Source organism: Tyto alba, unplaced genomic scaffold, assembly GCF_018691265.1.
Source record: "Tyto alba isolate M040663 unplaced genomic scaffold, T.alba_DEE_v4.0 Super-Scaffold_46, whole genome shotgun sequence".
Classification (NCBI taxonomy): domain Eukaryota; kingdom Metazoa; phylum Chordata; class Aves; order Strigiformes; family Tytonidae; genus Tyto; species Tyto alba.
The window spans coordinates 8,960,514-8,979,805 of NW_024881322.1; the positions used below are offsets into that span (position 1 = coordinate 8,960,514).

Consider the following 19,292-nt stretch of genomic DNA (forward strand, 5'->3'; position numbering starts at 1 on the left):
TATTTTTACAGCACTCAAATATATCCTGGCTGCTCAGCAGTGCAATTTAAAGAACGTAATTTCTTTCCTACAGAGCCAAAGTGGGATGTTAAGAATGTTGCACTGAGTGAATAAGCAGAAATAGCAGGTGGGGAGAAAAGGGAACAGTTACAAGAACCATGAGGTCTGGAAGACGCACTTTAATCAGATGTAAATATTCTTGTTTTGGGGTAATTATGGCTTTTGCCAGGCTGCTCTATTCAGGGAATCAGATTAATGATTCTTTCTGGCCTTAAAAACCTATGAATCAATCCCAGCCCAAGCAGTGGCACAGCTTTGGCAGATGTTAAGGTCTGAAAACTTCAAATATTTGTGTGAAATTTAGCCTCGTATTCCGCAGCATGCAGACCAACTTTTTCAGAATGGGAAGGTTGATACCAAGTTTTTCTCAGGGGGCTGTGGGAGGCGCAGCGCACTCTGCAGCTCCTGCCAACCCTGCACTGGGCAGGGGAGGGCTCGTAAAACTGCCGGCTGAGTATTTCTTCTTCAGCCATGGTACAGGAAGAGCAGCACTTGTTACATTACTGCCTGGGCTTAGTAAAGAATTTGGTGCTTAATCTTTGCAAAGCACTTCGAAGTTGAAAAAAAAAAAAACACCAAACCACCTCAAATCTTTATGAAAGCCTTTTTTAAACTCAGTCCCGTTCCCTATTCCTATGCCATAGAGTTTTTTCTTTTCTTTTAAGACTGGAGAAGATCAGACGTTGCACCCAGCTGAGGGGCAGCAGAGCCATCCACTGGGTGCAGCTCTGGGGGGGGAAAAAGGGCAGGAGCAGAGGCAACACTGACAGAGCCCCCCTGCCTCTGGGCAAGGGCTGGTTACACACCGATGGGCAAGCAAAGACCATGTTCAAAGGCAAAAAGGAGGCAGCTCTAAATCCAAAAGAAGGATCTAGAGAAGTGTAGTTACTACAGAGGTATCCAGCAACTTCCTGGAATATACATAAATACTCACCTTTTGCACCCAGCTATTCCTAGCACAGGTGTCATGTGGGTGGGGTTGAAATACCCTCTTAGCCATTCTGCAGGTGGAGAACAAACAGATTTACAAAACTGTGTCATTGCTGATGACACATAGAAATTTTAAAAACAGTTCTGAGTCAACTTGTAGCAAATTTCTTTCCAAAATGAAACACTCATCCCCCTAGATCCTTCAATCAAGAAACAAAAGAGTTGTTTCTCCTTATTGATTTTAAACATTATGTTTCCATGTAGCTTTTAAATATTCTGGAAAAAAAAAAATCAAACGTTTTGCTTTGAAAATGTCAAACAATTTCTTTTTTTTTTTTTTTTTAAATTGTGGTTTAGTTACTAGCCTCAAGTCCTGTTAAAAAGCCTTTGCAATGAGCTGTACATTGCATGCCTTCAAAGGAAACAAACTTCAACAGTTAACACTTACTTTGTGAATACATATATTACCACAGAAAGTACAGGTTGTGGAAGAATTATACATTCTAATCCTAGCGCTTCTACTGTATGAGGTACCTAATTCAATAACCAAAGACATTATTAAAAAAAAAAAAAAAAAAAAAAAGATCAAAAAGAAGAGAAACTGAGAAGTTATAGCAGAAGATATTTTATGAATATTTCACCATGTTGAAATGGTATATGCAAACAGGCGACAACAGAATGGCTTAAATTAAAGACAAAATCCAAACAGATGTAAAACTGTCCCTTGCATGGCTTTGGGCTCCAAATGACGCTGAAGTCCATCAGATCAATGAGAATCGGGAACAGCTCACTCTCTCTGGATTTAAAGCCTAATTTTAAAGTGGTGCACACTTTATAGAAGGATTGCCTCGTTCATGGTAGCGGGGAGCACAGCTCCTCACACGACGTTGGGAGCGGGCAGAGGGGCACAAAGCCCCTGCCGCAGCGCAGGGATGATGAGAGCGGAGCGAAGGGGACGGCGGCATGACAACGTCCCCCAAGAGAGTCGGTGCCAGAGCTCACGACTGAGATTCCCACTCCAACCCAGGGTGTCAGTCGTGACCACTCTGGTAGGAAAAAACTATCTAAAGAGCAATATTGTTTTTAAAGGAAAATACTGAGACTGGCTGAAGAGAATAACGTATTTCAAAAGCTGTGATTTATTTGATTCTATTTATAATTGATGTAGTTCTAGTAAGATGATTTGCTGGCATTTAGAGCATATTAGAGTTTTTATAAAAAACAACATAAAAACCCCCTGCTCGTGAGGCATCTGATTAACATTAGTCTGATAAAACAAAAATCTACTTACCTAGGTGCTATCAGTAACCTGTAAAGCCCTCTAGACTAGCAAGGCCATATTCTATAAAACACAAGGGACATTTGAAAACAAGAATAAATGAACATTGCAGGTAATGTTCCATAAAACACAAAGATAAAACACCATTCTTGACCAACCCAAATTGCCTGTTTCTTAAATTAAAGGTGTCACTACACAGTGCAAAAAATAAAGTATATTAGCCAAGTATGATCTTTTCCCCTTAAAAATAGACGGATGGGCCCCACTGAGACTTGTATGTATGCAGTTTAAGTAGTTATCTCACAACTGAAAAGCCCTTTCTGCCAGAAAATATTTTGTGAAATGTACTCTTAATATTCCTTTTGCTAAGTCTATTCTGTTATGTTTTGGGAAACTTTTCAGTTCTCCTTTGCCTATGCAATATTTATAGACTTAATCTAACCCTCTCACTTACGCAGATGTCATCAGAGTTCCCTTAAGCCCTAGATTAGCAAGGCCATATTTTTCTGAATGTGGGTAGCATTTAAAAATGAACAGGGTAAGTGAATATTTGTAACTGATGTTTTATAAAGCATAAAGTTACTTTTTGAATGTTTCTCCCACACACTTTGGTATTGCTTTTTGAGCTTCAAGGAAGGAAGACGTTTTTCTTGATATGAATAATTTAAAACGATTTTCTATTTTGCACACAACCTTGGGTATTTTGCAAGACAATAAAGTATTTCAACACCAAAGCTTCACAGATTAAAAAATCTGTCCCCATCTGTTCCTCTCACAATCTGACTCAGGAGGAATAACCGCTGCTGAGAATCACTGGTACTCCACAGATCAGCCCTTTTTCCCCCCACTTTTTAGCTAGAGCTACCTGGATTTTAGCCAAAAGATTGAGATTCGTGAAAACAAAAGCATTGGGGCTGTTTGCTCCAACGCATTGATTTTACAAAATCCCATGGATGACACCAGACATCATTTGGTTTCCCACCAGTTTTCCCCCGCTTGGCAGCAGAGGAGGCCAGAAGTCAAGGGGAATCAGTAGCTCAAACCTGCCAAGTGTTTTGGGGTCCTTCAGCTCCTGTTCTTCACTATGAGGTCCAGCAGGATCTCCTAGTCGATGTGGCAGATAAAACGGGGCTGAGTACTTGTGCTCCATCATCTGCCCTGTCTCACGTTTAGCAGTCCACCCTTGGCATGGCTTGGGCATACGCCCACCAACAGGAGCTGGGTCTGGTCTCCACCATGATGCAAAGAGCTGCAGGAGACATCTGGGATCTCCAGGACTACATTTCTTTGGGGCAGTAAAGTTGCACCTGGAGATAAAGGCAGCTGGTTGTGCAGTTTTGTTCTAATACTGAACTGAGCTATTCTCTCTTTCCTGATAGGAAATGTTTTGTGAGCTTTCTCACTTCAAGGTGCATCAACTTGTTTAATTTCCATTCCAAGGAGGACATTTCCCCTGTCGGTACTTCTGGTTCGCTCCAACCTAGCTTATGTTTCAAGTAACCCTTCCCAGTCTCAGCCTTCCTCTGTTATCTTTAGCACAAGGGCTCCTTCTCCTTTTCTGTCTCTGTGTCCTCCCACTGACCGTCGCTTTTGCCATGCCAGATGTTTGAATAAACATCTTTAAATTAACATCTTTAAATAAAACATGTAAAATACAAGCCCATAATGACATGACTTTTTATCATGAGAAAGAGATGAAATCCCCATTCTCCTCTACAGTCTTTTCAGCATCAACCAGCTCCAGCCCAAAATTCCCTTTCTTCACCCAGTTTCCTCCTCCTCCCTGCCTTTCTATCAGCACTGCTACAAGGGACCAGTTGCTCCAGCACCCCCATTAACACCATCTGTTTGACTCTGTTGCACAGAAAGACAGGCGAAGGTTCTCATTGGAGTGGCCTGGAGCCTCTCTTTCCTGTTTTCCATACCGACTCTGATTATTTTTGGGAAACGGCAGCTCTCCAACGGGGAAGTGCAGTGCTGGGCTCTCTGGCCTGATGACTCCTACTGGATACCCTACATGACAGTGGTGGCTTTCCTGGTGTACTTCATTCCTCTGATCATTATCAGGTAAGTCTGAGCCTCAGTCAGCAAGCGTGCGGTGAAAGCTGTCAAGTGTGCAATCAGCTTAATGCTTTAATTTCTACTCCTTCATTATGATTTCATTTCCACACCTGCCTTATAGCTGCTTCAGTTTTATCACATAATGCAGAGGTCGCTCTACTTGCCCTGGGTGTTCTCCATGCGATATTAATAGCCAGAAACATTCTCATTGAAAAAAAAGGACTGAATCTCTAACTGTGTCCACTTATATCCACAGCTTCAGGCTTGAAACATATCTTTATAAATCCAGTATTAATATCTAGCTATTATTACAAAACATAGTTTAAATAAAAGAACAGGAAACCACACTTAACACTAATTAAACTAAAATTAACTTGAAGTGCTCTCAAGCATTATAGTACTAGAAGAGTGTTTCTTCTCCAGGATCGGAAGGAAATCTCCAAGTGTTTGAAGCTGCCAACCACTCCTAAAATACGAGCAAATAAAATTCTTCTTGTTTTGTAATGGTAAAGCTGAGCTGCAAATAGTTGAGACTGATTTGCCCAAAATCACAAAGATGATCTACAGAAGAATCTATTTTAAACTGAGGTTAACCAATATCCCAGACTGTGCTTAGTGATCAGGGAATTTTATTGCCTCCCTATGGGGCGCTGACAGTAGCTGCTGTTAAACAAAAATTATTTAGCCATGAGGAACTACCAATGCAAAGCAGCAGTCAAAAACTGATATGAAAGAGTGAGGCTTGTTAACTCCCTTGAAAGGCTGCCAGTGCCAATAACTTGTCCTCTGAGCCCTTCCCTTTCTTTCCCTTTTATTCTCTTCCAGTAGCAAGGTTACAAAAGGATTTCTTGGTGTCCATCTCTTCTTCTCTGTGGCAAAGATGACTTACTGGGACTCCTTTTTCCCCCCATAATGTGGTGACACGCTGTTTGTGCTGTGAGAGAGGAGCTATGTTTGCATGTCCCTTGGACATCTCTCTTGGTCCGTCTGCTTTTCCAGCAGGTGATGAGCCATGAGTGTCTGTTAGCTTCCTGCTCGCCCCAGTTAGGGGTGGGGAGCCTGGTGTTTCTAGATGATGACAGGACTGGCTACATGAGCTAAAGGGTAAAGACGGCGTCATGGTTTTAGTTCCTTTCCAGTTGAGTTGTGCCTTGAAGTTTCTTACTGTTTAATCACAGAGATTAAATTCTGCAACTTCTCGTGGCAACAAGTTTGTCTCTGATAGACTCAAAACCACGTGGTGCTTGAACTCATCTTGCTCTCTTTTAATACGGATTCAACAGTGACCAGTATTGCTCCCTAGAGAGAAGGGAAAATTTTTATATTTTGCTCATAAGATATCAGTTTGCTTAAACCTTCCATTTTTGTGCCAGATTGCACAGATAAACAAAATCACAAAAAGTTCTCTTTAAAGAAAGGACACGATAGCAATAGAGAAAAACTACTCCCAGTTTGTCCAATCGCTCTTCCTTCCTAGACAGAATCATTTCTCTTTGTATGTTTACCTATATCTTAAAGCCAGCCTAGTTTTAATTAAACAAAAAAATATATTGGGAATATGTAAAAAAAAAATATGGGTGGATCTTCAGCCCAGCACTAACATCAAATAGAATAAACACACACAGAAGAGAAAAAGTAATTTAACTGTGAAAAGAAATGGCACTAGAAAACTTTGAGGCTGGCTGTTACTATGAGAGGAGCTTTGTTATTAATTTTTTCAAGTAGCTAGCAATCAGAAAATTCTAGCCAGCATTTCAAGCATTTTAGGAAAAAGGCCGATAGCCTGTCCAGTTATCAGTCATTCCACAGGTGTGTAAAACATCTCTTTCACACTCAAACTTACAGATTTGCATGCTTTCTCTTACTGACCAGCCACTCCTTTTTACATGGCATACATACTTGTTTGCCAAGAAAAGGCAAGCTACACAGCAACAAGTTTTTCAGAGCTGCTGACATTATGCTCCCCTCCTCCCCGCCAAAGGAAGATATTCAAACCAGATCAGCTCTGTGACTTGCTTTACAGTAAATCCCCAGAAGCAAGAAAGCGATGAAGACATGAGGGGAAAGGGAAAGGCAGCGAAATTGGCATTTCATGAGATTGTCCTGACAGCTGAGACATGAATAAAACATCCTAACATTTTTGTGGCTTTAACCTTAAGTGACTTTCACATGAGAAGGTTATGGCAGGATGGGAACTTGAAACACTGGCCTCGGAGACACGGGGCAGAGAGGTGCTCGTTGCCTGCCCACACATGTTCCTAGTTTCAGTGTACACCAACACAAATGCTCCCACGTCCTTGTCAGCAGAAGTCAGATTTCTGACAGGTCCTAACTGGTGTCCAGAACTGGTAGGAAGAAATTGAGGTGGCACAGGGAAGGATTATTTTGTGCCCATTTATTTCTAGTTGTCAGCGATACTATTTTCTTCAGAATAGAGATGGTTGTCTAAAATCACATAAAAAGAAGATTACCATAAGGGCAAGGTCAGGAGAGACATTATGAACAAATGTCATGCAGTTTGGAAAGAACTGGCTATTTTTTTAGAACATTTTTTTTCAAGTTTCAAGCATACAACTAAAGGTTGCAACTTCCCAGCTGATGCATCTGTAAAGCATCTGTCAACATAGTCTCAAGGCATGACATCTATTTCTTGAAGATTCTTCAGCAGTCCAGGAATGTAAAGTTAATCCACCTGACGTGGCTGCAGCATGTAAATACTCTGGTAAGGAGTTTGCAGCTAAAGAATTGTAGAAATAGCTGTTAACATCTGCAGGGACTCGATTTCTCTGCAAAAGTTTTGTCCCGCGGAATATTTTCAGATGCACAATAGTTTGATGACAAATGAGGTGATGTTTCATAAGGGCAAGAGAGATCAGGTACATTGTAGTTTTGTGTTACTCTGTCAAAAGATTAATTATAAAAATGAAAGGGGTTATTTAGTAAATGAAGACATTTTCTGATTTTTTTAATTTAATGGACTTTAGCTGAAGATGTTACTAAAAAAAGGCCACAACATAACAAAGGACAGACAGTCCATAAATGTGCAACTGAGAAGTCAAGGATCAGTATCTAAGAAGCCATGAATAAGAAGCCAAGGCACATGCCACACTTCCTGAGGAAGTGAGGCAGGGCACACACAGGGGGAGAATAAGACCTTTCATTCAATAATTCATTTTGTTTGCACAGCTACTTTATTTTCGCTACCGAAGCACTCTGATTTAGCTGCATGGCAGGTGCCTGACGCAATGTGGGACACTGGCTGGCGGAGTTAATTCTTAATTAGTTCTGCCGCCTGAATCTGCTGGAAACCTAACCTCTAGAGCCAAGCAGTTCACTGATGACAGCACTTTTTCTGGCACATTTCATCCAAAGTGCATACGAGGGATAAAATTTTACTTTTCAGGTGCAGGACTTAATTCCACACTAGGTACGCTGCTTTGGCTGAGCAGTTTTCACTTGCTACAGTCCAGGTGCCATCATCTTTTAAGCTTCTCTCATCCATCCCTCAGCTCTCTCGGCAGAGCTGATTTCACACGTTCCTGACACAGCCTTCAACTAACTCACAGGAGGTGCGTTATTCATAACACTGCAGCTCATGGAATGAATTATTTAGCTGATAACCTTATGCTCAGTCTGGAAAACCCTTCCACCAATGAGCTAATCCCCCAGACATGGTGTAAGAAAACCCTATAGATTCCAAGCCGAAACATGAACCAGAAGAAAACAACAGTCTTTTTTTTTTTTTTTTAAAAAAAAACAAAAAAAAACAACAAAAAACCCCCATATCTATAAAAAGGCAATCTATGAAACAAAACTGCAACAGCCCTGAAAGATTTAAATACCTGAGAGGTCTGTTCCCACCACTTCTTCACAACTGGAGAATCAGTAATCAGTTATCAAACAGCTTGTGGTTTTGCGGCGAGCTTTTTACCTGATTATAATACAAATGAACAAGACCTGAATAATGAAAATTGAAGGAGAAGCTGTGATTAGGTTTTTAACCCAAGTGTGTGGTTATCTTCGAGATCTGAGAATAGGGGAGAATATTTGTTCTTTTCATGTAAAAGCTCCCCTCCTTCCCACTGTATTAGCGTTGGGCAAGGAGAGCCACAAATCCTGCATCAGCTTCTTCCTTACAGCACTTAAAAATCTGTCCTGTTCTCTTTTATTTAGACTAAACTACCACTTTTTCTTCAGCTGATATTGCCAACCTATCAAAACCCAGAAAATTCAGAAAAACGAATGAGGCAACCTGCAGTAATTAGTTCTCTCCTATTCTGGGACAAGTGTCATCAGCTATAACCAAAGCCATTTCTCCCACGCCAAGATATGCAAAGCAAAGCTCAAATGGTATCTATGATAGCTGAATACCTCTGGGACATTGCTCAACAGAGGTTAAATATTGGTCAAATCAAGATTGCGGACTTCTCTTCTGCAAATATTTGCAGCTGGACCCCTCGGGTCCTGTGACAGGGAGGCAGACAAGCTACTGTGTTCCTGCTCTGTATTGCTACCCTCTGCCAAACCATAATTATATTCTGGCATTTGAATATCCAGAAATTAAGAGTCTTTTTAGCTGTTATTCATGATTGCCAAATATATTTTTTTTTTATATTTTAACCTGATAAATATAGGTATTTGTCTAATATAATTCCAAATTCAGGTTAAAAAAAAATTGCAAAATTTCCTCTTGAAGCACATAGGAAAAAATATCCATCTGCTGTTTAAAATCAAAACTCCAAAGAGAACATTTGCTTTGGAGCAGCAGAAAAATAATTAGAAGAGAAAAAACAGGATCAGCTAAAAGGAAAAATATGGAACTAAACCCAAGATATTGCGATGAAATAAAAAATAGTCTGAATTACATCAAATAAAGAGAATAAAAATACAATTAATAAAAATAACAAAGGTCAGTTTTCAAGCTTGATTTGGCAAACACAATCATTTTTGCCTGCAATTTCCATTTCTAAATAAAAAAATCCTAGATCTTGCACATATGTTTTAATATCTGCCCATCTATTCACTGACCCATTACACATGCCTACAATGGCTTGTTCAGATGGAGTTACATATGCCTTTTGTCTTTGGGTAAATAGTGCTGTAAATTGGCTAACATAAAACATAATGCAGCTGCATCAATTTGCACAAATAAAGTACGAGGAATAATAGGCAGTGCTGGATGATAAATACAAGCAATTATCAGGGAGCTTATGTGTAAAGGCTCATTTTACTAGTAAATACTGAGGGTGGGTGGGACGCTATCATAATGCAATCATTTATTAAAAAAAAAAAAAAAATGAAATCTCTGTTTAAAGAGCAGGCAGATCAGTAACTCTTATGATTCTTAATATCAATACATGGCTTTACCAGAAGTCTTCCTATTTTTCCAAACCAGAAGTGACTATGAATTAAAAATAAAGACAAAGTAGGACTATTCACAGTAACATTTGTATGACTAACAGTAAGTCAGTTATTTACATGGACAAAGAATGCAGCAATTATCACTGGGGCCGTATTAATCAACACCATTAACTAATAACATATTACAACGAACATACATCTTAGTCCTTCAGAATTTGGATCAAGCTAAATTGTTTTTGAGATACAATGAATTTCATTTACTGAGATACATCCATAGTCTGAACTGTATTCTTGTATTATCCTGCCACCTCTCCAGATATGCATTTTATTTGGGCTAGAAAGAGCACTGCATTTTCAGATTAACAGCATGTCCTTTCTATGCCATGGTCTTAAAGCCTGAGTATCTCCTTCTCAAAAAGTCTGGAATTATTTTTCTATCCAGGTTTGACCACTCCATTTGAAATCTTTCTTCCCTTTCAGTCTCTCGGATACAATAATGGACTAAAACCACTCATATAGTATTTTAATATCATAGTATGCATTAAAATAACTACAACACATGTTTATATAGCCCCCAAGAATCCCCAGTGAGGGCTGGGAGACCAGTGCACTACGCACTTACAGGCACAAAGAAACCTGACAACACCTGGACCCAAGGAGCTGTACATCACATCTGCTGGTGCTTTCAGTGGAGACAAGGGCAAGCAGCATGCAGGCATGTCATATGTGTTGAAAAAGAGGTTGCCAGCAATATGTAGTGTGCTTTTACATCTTGGCAGTGAAGGCTGAACAGTTTGATGTGGAGAGGAAGGAAAGAGAGACTACATTATGGTCAGAACGGTGCAGACTGTTGCTGAACACCCTCCTGTCCACCTGAATACTGGTTGTCATTTGTCCCCCACTTGTTCACCTGCTACTTCATTGTCCAACAAATGGGAATTTCTTCCCACCCTTTGAGACGTCACCAACCACCACATCCTCCTCCAGCTGCCTTCTATGGAAAGGAGGAAGCTACAAATAGATTCTGAAACAAAACTGCCTTTCTCTTGCAAGAAAAATACAATTTCTGTCCCGTAAGTGCTGTCTTTTTATTGTTGTGGCTTTGAAACATACATAAAGATGCCTTTTTTGATCTTAAGCTTTGGGTGACACATTTCTGGAAACACCAGTTTCTTAGCTCCCTGGCAGCATAGCTGGGGAAAAAAAAAAAAAAAAAAAATGATTAGGCACTAATAAGATCTGGAGTCCCAGTGAGATGAAAGCATAAAGGCACAATTTTGACTGGCAAAACGATGGCTGGGAAGTGTACCTAGCATGACTTGTCTTTCTTGACACTCACCCTGAACATCTTTACACCACCTCTGGTCCCCTCCCGATAAGGAAGGCTCCAGTGGATCCAGCTATAGAGAAAAGAAAGATGAACAAAGGCAAAAACACCAGTACAAATCCATTATGTTGGCAGCACTTTAGAAGGCACTGGATTAAACCAGGAATTAAACTTTCTCCTGGACTTCTAAAAATTAGAGATTCAAATGAAAGAGCACATAATCTCCACTGTGAAATGTCAAGTGTATTCCAGGGCCTGATGTCACATCCCATGGCTGGTGCATGAAGACGGCAGCGGCTATAACTGTGCCTGGTGAAAGGGACACTCCTGCCAGACTGCAGCCAAGAGGGCAGGATTTCTGGGGTTGGAGGGAAAGCAACTGAAGAGCCTGACTTTGTAATTGAATACTTGTGACACCTGGCTAGAAGTAGGGAGCCTGAATATTTTGATTACGGAGCTAGGTCCCTTCATCCTGATGCTTAGGCAACTCAGAACGTATCCTGCTGGACACATGCAGGCCTGCACCAGAGGTGATATTGTTTCAACTGCAAATAAAAAAGTCAGGCTAGAGATAGCAGGCTAGGGAGAAACAGGACTTTTAGGAGCTGACTGGAAATTTTCTTGAGATGACAACCATTATCATCATAATACATTCTAATTCACTGAAACAGTCAAAGGAGAAATGATACGTGAACTTTCCACCATTGTCAGTACAAAGTACAAAGGAACTCTCAAGTGCACCAGCTGATAAATAAACAGGTTCTTGAAAAGCCAGGAGATAAAAGGAAAATGTTCAAGTCAGCTGGGAGCCATGCTGGACCTTTGAAGGGATTAAGGAGGGCGAGCTGGAGTCCGCGGCAGATGCATGCAAAACCCTCACTGGGCAAGTACACTACTGATCTGCCACACAGCCCAGACTGCACACTGAATTTCCATCTCTCACCTATTGAGCCTGGAAACCAGATGGATCAAACTTCCACAGAAAGAAAACCTCCAAGGCACACAAATACTGCCTTTGCAAACATGTCTAGGAATTGAGTGCTGTAGGAAAGGCTCATATATCTGTCTGAAAGCTCTAATAAGTCTATAAGTCTAAAAGTATAATGTCTCTTCTGACAATAAAAATAAACCACATGATAGTAAGACACATTTTCGTCTCTATAAAACACCCTGAAATAATCTTCCAAGTTGTACCTTTTTCACAGAGTCACCACTAAGTTTTATGGCAATTAATGGTCAGGCTGCCCCAGGCCCCACAAAACACTAAGGTGCATTGCAAACAGCACAAGACAACTTCTGTTATAATGCTTGGTTTTTACACCAGGAAAACATGGCAAACAGTACATTAGCTGAAATATTCTTAAATTATTTTTGACTTCCTTAGCAGACTAAAAAGGAAAACACCAGTCAAAAGTATGTTGTTGCTTAGTGATTTTAGCTGCACATTATGTGTGCTTGCAAGAGAAAAGGCAGACAGAGCAAAGCCTCTTATTTTTTTTATGTAAACTGCTAAAAAGGTAACAGCCTTGTCTGGGATGTGGGTTCAAACAACTCTTCAGCATGAAGGAATTGTTTTTACCTATTCTATATTAAATAAATAGAATTGCAGATTTGTTATCGTCTAGGGAAAGGTCATAACTATTCAAGGTCATTGTGGACTAGGGCATTTCTTTTCCATTAAAAGTATATATATTCCCCTCTAAATATGGAAACTGTGGTGGATCTGGTTTTGAATCATCTAACTCTTCCCACCTACCAGATACTTTTGTCCTCTTCAATTTCCATCCTGGGACCTTGAGACCCGGACGTTAGCATCACAGTATTTAACTGCATTTCTCATGGATCTTGCCCCTATCAAATTCCCCAGGGTGCAATTTTGTTCATCATCTTCATACAAAGTAACACCAAAACAGAAGTGTATGCACAGCAAAACTCCCATTTCAGGGCTAGCGCCCTGGGACTGGTACCCAGGCAGATTTGGCTTCAGAGGCTCAAAATCCCTAATGAGCTTTTGCCTGCGAGATCTTGGTCAAATCACTCCCCTGAGGCTTAGATTTGACATCTGCAAAGCCAGGACAATGATAGTGACTTCCATGATGAAAACTCTTCAGGTCTGCTTCTGAAAAGTACTACGGGACAGTAATACGTTATTTATTATTATCGTTGTTGTCATTATTATTATTCCCGTGCAGTCCCATCATCTCTATGAGTTCCTTAAACATAGATAAGTGTGTTCATAGAGCACAAATGACTGGGATGTCAGTTAAATTTACTGTGCTTCATAATACCAATGACTCTTTTCCTTCCATAGTGTCATATACTCAATCGTGATTCGAACCATTTGGATGAAGAGCAAAGCTCAGGCTGTCATCATATCCAGCTGCCCTGGTGAGTCTCAGCACACACGTGTCTCCGGCCTCGTGATTCACATCTGGTCAGTCCCGCACAAATCCAGGAATGCCTGGACATGTGGTGTCACACTGGGCCCCCATCAATGCAGAGAAAATGGCATTTCTGTAATTGCTCGCTCAAAAACTTTTCTACACTATTTACCTTCTTTCCTTTGACACTAAATCGCCTTTAGAAAAATTACAGAAAACATCTGGTAGAAAATAAATAAAATGTAAAATATTCTTATTCTAAATCTTAGAATCCCTATTTCTAGAACATTGCTCATTTCTAGTATAATTATTTTCTGGCATATACTTAGATAACACTTTTGCTGTGTTTTCACATACCCTTGCAAGTCTGTATTTTGGTCAAGATCAGAAATTCCTGGCTACTAAAAGCCATAAAATGAGCTGAGTTTTCCACCCCAAGACCATAAACATTTTTGGACCGTTCTGAGCTGTTTTGGCAAAGAGCACAAAGCATTTCAAGATCCTCACTTGTCAGCTGCCTTTTCTATTAGTTGTGAAGAAAAGTATGTTAATTTATGCTAATGTGTTTTACACACAACTGTAAGAGCACACAACCAGTAAGTGCAGACAAGTAGTGAGTGGAAACACCAAACCACAGGGACCAAGTTGCTGGTGCTGCCTAAAGCAGGAACATGGATCATGTCTGGTACAGGAGGAAGTGTCCTAATGTGCTATTGCACATATTCAGATATCCTTGTGTTATAACGTGACATCTGTCAACTATAATCTAAGATTTACTCCTCATTTGAAAAGCTTGAACAGGACTGATTTCTAATGATCCTGCTTTCATGACACAATCAGCATTAACTAGTCTTGGAAAAAAATGTCATTCTCCTCATCCAAGAGATATATTCTATTCTACAAGTCACCAAGTGATTTCAAGTAATATTAAATGTGGACTAACTTCAAGCTTCTACATGGGCTGTTTCACTGATTGCAAGCCCACATTAATTTTATTTATATTTTTTCCTTTACAAATTACACAGCCCTGATATACTGGTTTTATGAGGTACAAGAAGTTGTATACAGAATTATTTCCAACTACATTAATCAAAATTCCAGTCCTAAGTTTGGACTACAAGAGTTTAAAGATGTTTTGATAAAAAGTGATCTTGTGTATTCACTATGGTGAACCTAATTATTCTAACCCAGCAACATGAACAGCAAATTGACATTGATAATCAAATCAGGCATGTTATTGCAATCATGCTGGTACTGTTATTCAAATACAGACCTTGATTCTCAGAGACATTAGTGTGGCTTTAGAGGAAATGAGATCAACCAGCCTTGGTGTGAGATAGAATAGAATTTGCTTCTCAGTTCAAGCCACACTTCATTTCTGAAAAGATAGTCTAACAGCATTTCTTATTTCATTACTGAGTCAACGTGGAGAGTAGAATGCTTGACTGAGTATTCAAAGCATCAAAAAGAGTGAGAGGCTAAGGGAATATGTAGCTTTTAAAATCCTTTTGACTGAAATGCAGTTAAAAGCGAGAAGGTAGTCTGTTTTTCCAGGTTGTTTCTTCTCTTTTCTTAATTGCAGCTGCCAGTTCCTTTCAGAAAATGTCTCCTATAACACCACTCTAGTTGTGGATTTGTAGCTGTGGTGGCACACCAGACTGATACAGTTGGGCACACAGGCAGTGGTTTTCCTGAGCAAGTGTCAAGGATCAGGAACAGCCAGCTGCCACAATGATTCAGGAATATCTCTTCTGCTTACATCTCCCCTTTTGATTTGGGGTGGCTCACGTTTTGAGTGTCCATCTTGAGCAGGCTTGCAAGCGTCCGGATTTCAGGAACTACTGAGCCCCTGCCTGACACCAGGGAAGGGTGGGCTACGTAGGGCTGTCCTGCCTGAGGAGGTACACACAGACACGTCTACACACCAGCCTGGCTCTTTTACTAGCTGAACTGTTCTTTCCCCAGGTGGCAAAACCTCTGCTGGCTACAGCAGTCGCGGGTTCATATCCAGGGCGAAAGTGAAAGCAATCAAGTACAGCATCGTAATTATCCTTGGTAAGTGCAGAGCCCCGCAGCTGGTAGCTGGGGAGGATGCTGATGTTAGGAAGCTGGTTTTCCTCAGCTCCCTCTGTTATCAGCAGATAAAGTGGAGTAGATGGCTCAGAGAGGGAGCTCTACTTAGACCTCCTGACTTGCCTTCTGACCATGTCCTTCCCCTCTCCTCTGGCTGACAAGCTCCTACTTCAGGCGTCTGACACAAGCCTCAAATGAAATTGTATGCACAGCCCCTCGTGCATAAAGAGGGTAAAGGAGGGACATAGCCTAAAAGTAACAAAGGAAGGGGTCATCCCCTTCCCATGGAAGCTGAGAAGAGACTTGACAACTGAGTTGTCTCTTAGGCTTAGAGATTATGTATGGCATGTTAGGTGCTGGGGCAGTGCAAGGGAGAGGAAGGAGAGGCAAGGGATGCAGAGCAATTGAATTTGATGTCAGAAGCACAAGATCGAGTTCTCCTTTCCTGGCTGGGCAGCAGATGACTCAGTGCAGGTGTCTTCTGTCTCCCAGGGAGACGACATTACTCTGATGGAATTAGGAGGCTGACATTCTATCTTGATAAATAAAGGCAGCGTCACACAGGGCTTGTGATTAGCTGCCAGAGACAGGAAGGAAGGTGACCGAAGCTATTTACTCCCAAGGGCTGACAGCTGTCCCCTACCACTGAAAAAGAGGTCGCTTCTCTTTTCAACACTACACAAAATTCAGATTGGATGATATTGTGATAATAGCTATTACTGAGGTGCTTAGCTCACTGTTTAGCAGTAACATCTGCAGACATGAGAGGCCAGTGTGATTCACGTTTTTCAGAAACCCAGGAACAGCTTCTCTGTGTCTGAACTTTTCTGCGTGGCAATCAGAGAAAGCTTTTGTCAGAAACAACTACTATTGCAAAGCCATCAAATGTTAAAAGCTCACCTGGATGCTCAGTATTTCAAAGGACCTTGATGATAAGGTGTCCCTGACCACGGTGGAGGTTGGTGGGGGTGTGGAACTAGATGATCTTTAAGGTCCCTTCCAACACAAAACATTCTATGATCTCTTGATGTGCAAACAGATTAAGGCACGTAACATTCATGGATTTCTCTGAAGCCACTTGAAGTTCAGCATAGTCAGTGCTATGATCCATACGCTGACACTGTGTATTCCTATTTTGCTGGTACCTGTGCATCAACACTGCCACTTTGGTTACTCTAGAAAACAAGAGGGGAGTTTACATCTTCCTTGCACATTCAGTGAGGGCTCAGCTAACTGCCAATGAAAAAATACTGATTAACATCACAAGAAAGTAAGCACAAGGTTACTCAGCTCTCTCATTTGGGTCAGGAGGAGATCATGTGTCTGATTTCATAGGTACCTGCACATCTGCAACCCAGGTACAGCTTAATCAAGTGAACTGCCTGTCTCAGAGTTTCTATGTACATCTTGACTCAAAAGCCTTTGTGAAAGGAGATGACAGAAATTTGTGAGAAGCAGATTTATGCCCTATGCCTGCAAAGGAATCTGTGGTCTCTTTATTTCTACCACTTCTGAACAAAAGCAGGGACTAAGAAAAATGTAGCCCTCTCTTCCCTTCCCCAAATTCATCTTTCAAATTGCAGTATAGATGTTAGAGAGTTTTCCTGCACGCTCCAAGTACACAGTACCTCCAACCAGCACGCAAAATGACACGTTGGTCTGTCATAATGTGGTGTGAGAGTGTCATTTCTTGCTCCTGGGTGTCTCAGAGCCCTTTTTTAAAGGTGGCTGTGACAGGCAGTGCTGTCACTGAGCGGCACTTTGGTGGTGTGTACATTTAGATTGGCTGCTCACTCAGGGGACCATTAAAAGAGCGCTTCACTATAACTGATGATGCTTTAACTGGCTACCTATTTACCCTTTATGTGTTGTGCAGTGTTCAAAAGTGCCTCGATATGTCTAGAGGGAGCACTCTAAACACTTAGAGGAGCACACAAAATATATTTTATGGGCATTAAAATAAAAATAAAGACAAATAAAAGCACAATCTAATAACTATTCTCTTAAATAACACCCTGAATAGGGAGATTTTTTTTTTTTTGCATGAACAAATATTTATGTGTTATGATAGTCTCTCTATGTGTGTGTGATTACCTCCCTAAATAGCTAAACTACCTAATGTCAAGCTCTTCCTCTCTCTCTCTCTCTCTTCCAGCATTTGTTCTCTGTTGGAGCCCTTACTTTCTTTTTGATATCCTGGACAACTTCAACCTACTCCCTGAGACCAAAGAGCGTTTCTACGCATCTGTGATCATTCAGAACCTGCCAGCCTTGAACAGTGCCATCAACCCCCTCATCTACTGCCTCTTCAGCAACCGCCTCTGCCCCCCTTTCGAGTATCTCTCCCTTACTGTCACTCTGACTACCCCCTGAAAAGGGAGGAAAGACACAAACACAGTCCCTAAACCCACTACCTATTTTTGTCTGTTTTAATTCTGACCATTCCTTATTTTCTTTAGGGAAAGAAGAACTCAAAGGCTGGGGGGGACTTTCCGGGACAGGAGCGATGGAGGGCAGGAGATGCAGGTCCTGTCCAAACCAGAATACATCTAGCACAGACGACGCTCCACAAAGCTACGCCAGGACCTGTACTGAGGCGCACTGTGAGCGGTCAGACACTGGCTGGGAAGAGCCTGCTCCTCACTGCTGTTGAGCAGCACATGTATTTTGGATTTCTACTGCAGCTTCCACAATCGCACACTGCCGGTGCCGAACTCAGAACGAGGGGTTTGCATGCCACTGTCATGAGGGCTCACCTTGGCCCTCTCTTTTCGAGCAAGCTGTAATGTATATGTACTCTGGACAGCAAAAACCAATGTAAATGGTGTCTAGTCAGTTTTCCCTATTTTTCAGGAGTCACTAAAAGTAATCTACTCTACCGTCTAGCTTGTATAACTAATAAAGAGTATTTACAAGTAGTTACAGAGCAGGGACCCCACTTAAAATGAAAACACAGACAATTTTCCAAAGAGAATACATGACCAACACTCTATGTAATTATATTTGGGTTTCACACACAAGCACTTACGTAGTTGTAGCCGGAGAAGAGGGGACGGAAGGGCTGGATTACTGCCTCCCACCTCTCCTGGCCCCGCATCTCAGCTCACATCAGTCCTCCCAGCCACACCACCCCTGCAGCTCGTCCTCCCCTTCCTGTGCAGTATTTCCCTGCTGTCCTACATCAGCGTGTTGGTGGCAACCCCGGGTCCCTGCAGGGCTCCCACGCGACACAGCCAGACAGGCATTCATTTCTGGGTGCTACCGTATTAATGAAGCATTTGCCGGCCCCTCTCAGACCCCGTGGTGCATCACATGCACAGATCCTCACGTGCTCCTGTGACAGAGGCCCTGAGCAGTCTTTTGGGGGCCCTATGGGAACCTACCATAGTGGGGAACTTCAGCACCAGTCAATCTCATCACCCACACGGCAACATTTCCCTGGCTCATGCCCTATGTAAATCGTCCACATCACTTAAATCATGCAGGGAACCATAAACATCTTTAGACAACCTCAGAGCTGGAAAAAGACCTGAGCAAAACCATAAAACTCAAATTACATTTAGAAAAAACTATCATCTGTTGATGGTCCAGTCGTGCAAACTCATTGTAGGGTCCACAAATCACTGGCCTTGGGCAGAACTCCACTCCACAGTGCCCAAGCAGTTGGGCATCCCCTTCCCTCGGGCCATCCCCTTCCCCTTCCCCCCACCCTCGGGGCACCCTCCCGCCCCACACTGTTCTCAAGTTTAAGGAGAACTGTTCTCACACAGGTTTTGGCAGGTGGGTGGATGATACCGACTTCAACGTTCATTTTACCGCA

General features: G+C 41.6%; 1 protein-coding gene across 1 annotated transcript in view; it reads left to right on the top strand.

Annotated features, from left to right (window-relative positions):
• The window catches only part of NPSR1 (neuropeptide S receptor 1), a 62,785-nt gene extending 44,597 nt beyond the window's left edge, over window positions 1–18,188 (top strand). The window contains exons 5-9 of the mRNA XM_032988891.2: window positions 4,135–4,336; window positions 13,330–13,406; window positions 15,365–15,454; window positions 17,628–17,808; window positions 17,932–18,188. Coding sequence (XP_032844782.2) covers window positions 4,135–4,336; window positions 13,330–13,406; window positions 15,365–15,454; window positions 17,628–17,808; window positions 17,932–18,025 — 644 coding nt within the window. The 3' untranslated portion in view covers window positions 18,026–18,188. The remainder of the gene's footprint in view (window positions 1–4,134; window positions 4,337–13,329; window positions 13,407–15,364; window positions 15,455–17,627; window positions 17,809–17,931) is intronic.
• The last annotated feature ends 1,104 nt before the right edge of the window (window positions 18,189–19,292 follow it).